The sequence below is a fragment of the Arachis hypogaea genome, chromosome 15, assembly GCF_003086295.3.
Source record: "Arachis hypogaea cultivar Tifrunner chromosome 15, arahy.Tifrunner.gnm2.J5K5, whole genome shotgun sequence".
Classification (NCBI taxonomy): Eukaryota; Viridiplantae; Streptophyta; class Magnoliopsida; order Fabales; family Fabaceae; genus Arachis; species Arachis hypogaea.
Genome location: NC_092050.1, coordinates 153,323,530 through 153,331,336, shown reverse-complemented (window position 1 = coordinate 153,331,336; position 7,807 = coordinate 153,323,530). Strand labels below are relative to the sequence as shown.

Below are 7,807 nucleotides of genomic sequence, written 5' to 3'. Positions count from 1 at the left end.
CTTAATCCAGAACTCACTTCAATAGTGACTTGAATATTCCACTTTTGCTTCTGGTCTGCATGGGATGCCTGTTTTGAGGAGCAGGTGTAGTTCTGCCAGGCTGAAAAGGTGAGAGCGGGGGTGCAGCAGTAGATGTAGTAGCACTGAAAGGCTGAGTATTTGGCCTAATTACAACCTGAAAACGAACAATTTCAATGGAATCTGCAACAATAGTGTCAGTTCTTGTTTTAGCAACAACAAGTGAAGAAGATAATGACATAGATACAGTATTGATATTAGTGGGAGGTGTATTATGCATGTCTATGCAATAAGGGTGAAAGATATAGGTAGCAGAAGGTGCAGTGGTTGGTTGGGTTGTTTTTGGTTGTTAAAGAGTGTTGGAAAGGAAAATTCTTGCTCACAAAAGACAACATTCCTTGTGATGTATACTTTGCCTGAAGGAGACATGCATTTGTAGCCCTTATGATCAGAGTAATAACCTAAGAGGATGCATTTTGTGGAGTGGTGGTTGAATTTGTGTTTACTATAGGGTCTGAGCCAGGGATAACACAAGCAGCCGAAAGGTTTCGATGCAGCATAGTTGGGTGTGGTGTTGAAAAGGACCTCTAGTGGGGAGTCTGTTAATTAGATAGGTTGAGGTTAGTACTGCTTCATCCCAAAAGGAGAGAGGTAAGGAGGCTTGGAAAAGAAGGGTGAGAGAGGTTTCTATTAGGTGCCTGTGTTTTCTTTCAACACATTCGTTTTGCTGATGTGTGTGTGGACAAGTGAGTCTGTGAGTGATGCCTTGGTCCTTGAGGTATTGTTTGAAGGTGTTGGAGAGATATTCTCCCCCATTATCTGTTTGGAGAGCTTTCATTTTGAGGCCAATTCTGTTTTCTATCATGGCTTTGTATTGAATAAAGGCTTGAAAGTTCTGGTTTTTGGTCTTAAGCAGGTAAGTGCAAGTGTACCTACTGTATGCATCAATGAAGCATGCATAGTACCTGAAGCCTGATTTACTATGCCGGGAGAAGGGCTCCAGAGATAAGAGAATATCAATTCTAAAGGCTGTGAGTATTTGGTTTGGGAGGGAGAAAAAGACAATTGGTTAAGTTTGCTGGTGAGGCAAGGATCACAGGGACTATTGGTGTTGGTAGTTTGAGTGAAAGTGATGTTTTAGTTTTTGAATATGGTTTTGGTGATGTGGAGAGAAGGGTGGCCAAGTCTCTTGTGCCAAAGGTCAACAGGCACTGTGGCATTGGATTTAAGGACTGAGACAGTTGGTAAGATGCTACTAGTTTCAGAGGTTCTAGGTGTAGTTGGTTGACTGGTGTGGGAGTGGTTTGTGTTAGGGTTAGTGTGAAAATTGGTGGTGATGTCAGCTGTGGCATTTGTAAGAAGGGAAAGGGATCTGTTTTGAGTGGTAAGACCAGAAGGTGCACCCAAATAGGCAGAAGAGGGGTTAGAGTGCATAGAATTAGGATGCAAATTTTTACAAGAGTCACCAACTGTACTGCACTTGTTACTGCCATTATTTGCTTGCAAATTTACACATGAATCACCAGGAGTACAACACGTATTAGCAGCAGCTTTAGATTGCAAATTTACACAGGAATCATCACAGAAACCATCAATTGCAGAAGAATCATCAATTACATTGTACTTATTGCTGACAATTTTGGCATGCAGAGTTACACAAGAATTACTAATTGTAGAATCAATATCACTAATTGTAGAGTCAACAGTTGTAGATTCATGAAGGAAACTGCATATACTGTTGCTCCTATTGCTACTTTTCTTTTCTTTGTTTTGACTACCTATAACTCTTTTATTTTGTGCTTTGTTTTCTGTTCTTGCAATGTTTTCACATGCTTTCTTTTTCCGCCCAGCATCAAGCTTTTGAGCTTTATTAGAGTTCTATAGTGGTCTTGATATCTGTATATCATCAAACCTATATAGAGCATTGCTAAGCCTGCCTTGGAGAAGAGTCTTCTTGGATTTCTAACATTTCACAGCACATAAATGAGGCCAGAATTCAAAGAACACTTTGTTGTCTAATGCAAACTTTGAGACATTTACTATATTCTTGGAGATAGTAGATACATGAAGCAAATTCTGAAGTTTGAAAAAGGTTCTAGACATAGATGCATGCATGATAGACCTCCCAATATTAGCAGTATTCATACCTTTGCCATTACCTCCAAACATTTGCTCAGGACCTGCATATTCAGAACTGTTGATCAAGTTCATCTGATCAAAGGTAATGTGGTGGAATGCTCCCGAGTCTGGATACCACCCCTGGTCAGCATAGGTATTGGTGGCGAGTAAGGCTTGAGGAGCGAGTCAGGCTTGAGGAGGCCCCTGGTTGGTGTTGCTTGAGTGCTGAGTTGGTTGAAATGAAGGTTGAGAGTGCTGAGCCTGCTGGTGGAAGCCAAGATTAGGTGGAGGAGGACCATTGTTAACATTTTACAGTTGGAAATTTTGGTAGTTTTGGTTGAACCTATGAAAGCACTCGCACACGGTGTGACCAACTCTGTCACATAATTGACATTGAGGTCTATTCCCTTGCCATCATGACCTTCCTCCTTGAAAGCCTCTTCCTCTTCTTCTTCTGCCAGGTTGTCCTCTGCCGTAATTGCTGTAGTTTTGATAGGACTTCTCTGGTGAAGACTCGTTTCTAATTTTGCTTGTGTCTGGTTCCTTGTGAGCCAGGTTTGCATGAACTAGTGTTAGATCAGTCTTTCTAAACCTCTCATTTATTTCTTCTTTCGAAAGAAGTTGGGACTCAAATTCAGTAACAATTATATGATCTATCTTTGAGTTCATCATGGTTATGAAGGCATTGAATCTTCATCCAAACCCTGTAAAGCAGCTTCGATGTGCACCTCATTTGACAGTGGAGCTCCAAGAACAGATAAGGAGTTTGCTACCTTATTGATCTTGAAAATGTATTCAATTGCAGATGCACCTTGTTTCTTGATCATCATTACTTGAGCCTTTAGCATACGTATATTCAATTTGAGTCTGGCTGCAAAATACTCATCCAATGCTTTCCAGATTTTGTGTGCATATTCAAACTCTACAACCTTGTTGACAAAAGCTTCGATCATGGCAGAAAGCATCCTAGCTACCAAACATTCATCGTGTTGTTCCCACTCTTCAAATTCAGGTGACACTTTTTCGGCAATTTTGTCTTGATCCGAATTGAATCTTCTTGGAATTGATAGAGCAGTCATGTGACTCTGAAGTTTGTTGGCCTTGACGCACGCGAGCGCTTGTCGCTTCCAAGCCTTGAAGTTGTCTTCATCCAACTTGATCGTTGCTGGAAAATTTGCTATAGACACTATTGAAGCTGCTGATTGCAGCTGTGGAGCTCTACTTTATTGATTCTGCAAAGCGAAAGAGACTAAGTGTTTCATAAATCTGAACCGCAAGTTCTGATACCATGTGAGGTATCAGTAGCTCAATGAAAAAAGAAAATCAAAGTGCAGTGGAATGAACAGAGAGAGAGGGGAGAGAAAAGTGAGGAAGAGAAAAAAATTATATTGTTCAGCATTGTTAATTGAAAAACAAAAAACAAACTTACAAATGTTGAAAGGAATAATAAAAGATTACAATACTGGTGTGTGTATATATATATAGAAACTAAGTGATGTGTGAAGAGTGTGAAGATACAAGTTGCTTAAGAATTTTAATTGACTAAAAGTGAACTAGCATAACTAACCAAAACATAACTAACTTTCACTTTAAAAAAGATTCTAGAGGTGTCCGCTAACATAATTATCTAATATTTTTATATTATTAATATAAAAAATAATTGTTTTTATTAATATAATTATATAATTAAATATACTTATAAAATTATTTTACATAAAAAATATATTAAAATTAAATTCTTATTTATATTGTATCAGTTGCATGAGGCACGAATAAACAACTATTTCATAAAGTAAAAACATGCATACACTATACAAGGAGACTTTGAGTAACTTTAATAATTAATTTTAAATTAAATGTTAAAATATTCTATGGCTAAAATTTGAGAACTTGTCAAATCATGCAGTAACAAGATCACGTCAAAAAAGGTATCTACAAGGATACTCTAGTACTTAGGTTAGCTTTTGTATGTTCTGTGAAAATGTAAATTAGATTAGATAGATTTACTTTCTTCAGTTTTCTCATTTCCTTCTTAAGTTTGTCACTACTTCTTTATGAAGAGTCTTAGACTTAGTCGAGAACGAAATTGTCCACGTATGTTAAAATATTGTCCTAGGTGATATTCAAAATTCAACAAATATTTAACTAAAATTAATCTATTTTATTATTATTATTGCAAAAAGAAAAAATAAAGAGGCAGCCAGATCCAGAGATCCTAGGTAGCTGTTGCTGAAACAAGCTAAGCAAACCTCGTATCGTACGTATGTCAAACAGTAATGCTAACGTTAACGTCAAACCTCAATTTAGTGACCGAAAGTCCTTTTATCTTTATTAAATCCCACTTTCAATTAATAATTCATCAACAATAATTTATATTTATACTTATAAAAAATTAAATATATAATTTATATTTATATTATTATAATTTATATGTATAAATTAACATTAAAAGTAATTTAGTATTTATATTGAATAAATATTGACAAAATTAATAAAAAATACTAAATATCTGTTTAGATGGTATTAAATTGATAAAAAAAATATATTTTTTTAATTTTTTAACATATTTAATAAATTTTAATAGTAAAAATAACACTAAAAAAATAAAAAATCTCTTTTAAAAAGTTAAAAATCCATATATATTTAAAAAAAATTCTTAAAAAAATAATTATTACATAATAAAAAATAAAATACTTTTATATTATTATATTCAAATATAATTAATAAATAAAAAAATTTTATATAAAATATCTAAATATAAAATTAATTTTATTTTTTCTAAAAAAAAATCTCGATTTTTTTTAGACTCATCCAAACAAATTCTAAACCCGATTTCCTGAAAAGATAATACTGAAAATAAAAAAGTCTCCTCGCTTAGCTTCGTTTACTTTCCTTTCCCTTTCTTTTTCCAAAGCTTCACTTCCCACGGAAAAGCGCGAAAATCAATGGACCCACCACCGCCACCGGCAGCCACGTCATCCAACGGCGCCAACAAGCTCCGCCTCATGTGCAGTCACGGCGGTCATTTCCTCCCCCGTCCACGCACCAACACTCTCTTCTACGCCGGCGGCGAGACACGCATCGTCTCCTTCCATCGCCACAACCTCGCCACTATTTCCTCCTTCACTTCTCACATCTCCGCCACACTCTCCGTCGCGCCTCCGTTCAACATCAAGTACCACCTCCCACCTCACCTCCACCTCGACTCACTCATCTCTCTCTCTTCCGACGACGACCTCGCCGTACTCCTCGACGAGAACCGCCGCCTCAACTCCACTCCCTACCGCATCAGATTGTTCCTCTTCTTCTTCCACTCTTCTCCGCGTTCCGCCGCTGCAATTCGGCACCCGAAGACGGAGGCGTGGTTCTTCGACGCGCTTAAGAGTGCTAAGATTATGGAGCGTGATGCTCACGTGACCAGTCAGGAGTTTTGTTCCTCTGCGGCCGAGTCTATGGTTTTGGATACAACCTCATCTTTTGGCTCCACTTCTTCTTCAACTTCGTCGACGAATTTGCCTCCGTTGAGGGCTCAGGCTGATGAGAACAACAACAACGACGTCGTTTTGAAGGATAGCAAAGGGAAGTTGAATTCTTCGGATTCAATCTCGTGGTACTTACTTGTGCTCTTTTCTCTTCTTTTTTACTTTTGTTGCCTATGTTGTGTTTGTTATTTTGCCACTGCCAGTAAATTTAATAAATCAATTCATTTAACTCTGATTATTCAAGGTGAAGAATTTTTTAATAACTTATTAAAGCTAAGCTTAGGAATTCATAATTGGCGGTTGAACTGAAGATTGGAGTTCAATTATCATATGTCTTGAACTGATTATATGATATTGAGCTGAGGTTGAGCTCTGCCAGTTTGGGTTCACTTCCATCCATAGATGCAAGTTTGATTAGTAGTTCTTTTAGGTCCGGCTTGCTATTTTTTTTTCTTTTTTTTTTTTTTTTTTTGTGACGGAAATGCAGAGATATGAACAGACACATGCCTATTTAGGGGAAACTGATACGAAAACAAGCAAAATGCCAAATTGCCAACTGTTTTGAGACAAAACTTACCCAAGTTTTTGTTCACCAAAAAATTGGAGACAATAGGATATGGACGAGACATAACTTTTTTGTGGTGTCTGTCTTTTGTCCGTGTTTCCTACACTGAGATACTTACAAAATATAGCCTTAGTCTACATTCTCAGTTGTTGCTTCTGAGTATTTTTGTATTGTTAACATTATTTCTTGGAATTTGATGTTATTTAATGGTGACAGTTACTTCACTTACTTGAGCTCAAAGTAGTGAGAACACCCATCCCTTCCATTCAAATTTTGAAAGTGTTAAGCTATCATGGCAAAAATTATGGCAATGGCTTGCTGGCAATTTAGTATGTTCTGTTGCAGCTGAATGCCCTTGTTTATACTCACACTCAGTTTTGGTAACTGGTAGTGTTTTATTTTGTTTCAGTGATAATACTGTTTCATCTAGTGTTATGTCCCACCAGCTAAATATATCTTACGAAGACCCTGCGGTTTATCATATTTCGGAGGCAAGAACCAATGCTGAATCCATTGAAGCTGAAAACAAATTCGCTTACATTTCCTCTGGGGTCATGGCGAATAACATGAATATGGATCTCGGGTATGCCTCATTTCCACAGTATAATCAAGTGGGGAGTCCACATTTGCAGTTTGTACAAGCTCCTCAGCAAATTCTACCAATCCACCCAAGTGGCCTGTTACCACTACCATCATGCCAACCCATGTACCAGCAACCGCAGCCATTGCAGAATATGGTTTACTATCCTAATCAATCGTGTGCTGTATACCTTGTGCCTATTGGAAACATCGCTCCCAATGGTTTTCCTATAGCTGCTTCTGGCAAAGCTTCATTGAATCTGAATCCGGATCCTCCCTTAATGAATGTTCATGTAGCTTACAAACCTATGGGGGAAGCCAGGTCTCCTTTTGGCCATGATTTTGCCCCACCAGATTACTTAACAGACAATGCAATGACTGCATCTTCTACTCATGTAACTCAGCAACAAGACATGGATATTTATTCATTTTATCATCAATCTCCAAACGTATCTATCAATTCTGGGGAATCTCCCGAGTTTGAAAATGAACTTGATGATGGCCTTGCTCGTGATCAGATATACAAATCCCAGCCCCCTCCTCCGAAATACCCAACCATGTCAAAAGCTACAACAAACTTGTTATCTGAGGCTCTTGCTAAATTGCATGTGGATAACCTGAAGCAGCAGACAGAACAGTAGTTTTTACCATGTGCAAGATACAGTTTTGGTAGAAGTTCTACAGTGACTTTGAATGTTTCTTTTCTGTTTCTCATAATGTACTGGTATGTCTTGTTTTATCTTCACCCTCTGAGTGTTTTTATAGGTTGAGCTTTTCCTGTTACCCTCTTTTTTTTTTTTTTTTTTTTTTTTTTTTTTTTTTTTTTTTTTTTTTTTTTTTTTACTTTTTTCATATGAATATTTCTTTGATACTTGAATGTTTACTAATTCTCATGTTTGATATGTAAACCATCCATAATGTCAAATCCTATAGAAGATTTTCATATAAAAGAAGACATTTTCTTTAGATTAACTTAGCAACGTAGGGTGTTTCACATATTCAGAGATCAATTTTTAGTTGCAGCTTTGTTTAATGTTCGAACTCC

At 37.0% G+C, this 7,807-nt stretch overlaps 1 protein-coding gene across 1 annotated transcript; it reads left to right on the top strand.

Moving 5' to 3' along the window:
• Positions 1–4,985: 4,985 nt before the first annotated feature.
• Positions 4,986–7,545, top strand: LOC112751443 (protein PAL OF QUIRKY). The gene is made up of 2 exons (XM_025800590.3): positions 4,986–5,746; positions 6,593–7,545. Exons 1-2 carry the CDS (start codon positions 5,082–5,084, stop codon positions 7,401–7,403), a joined length of 1,476 nt encoding a protein of 491 aa, XP_025656375.1. The 5' UTR covers positions 4,986–5,081; the 3' UTR covers positions 7,404–7,545.
• Positions 7,546–7,807: the final 262 nt, after the last annotated feature.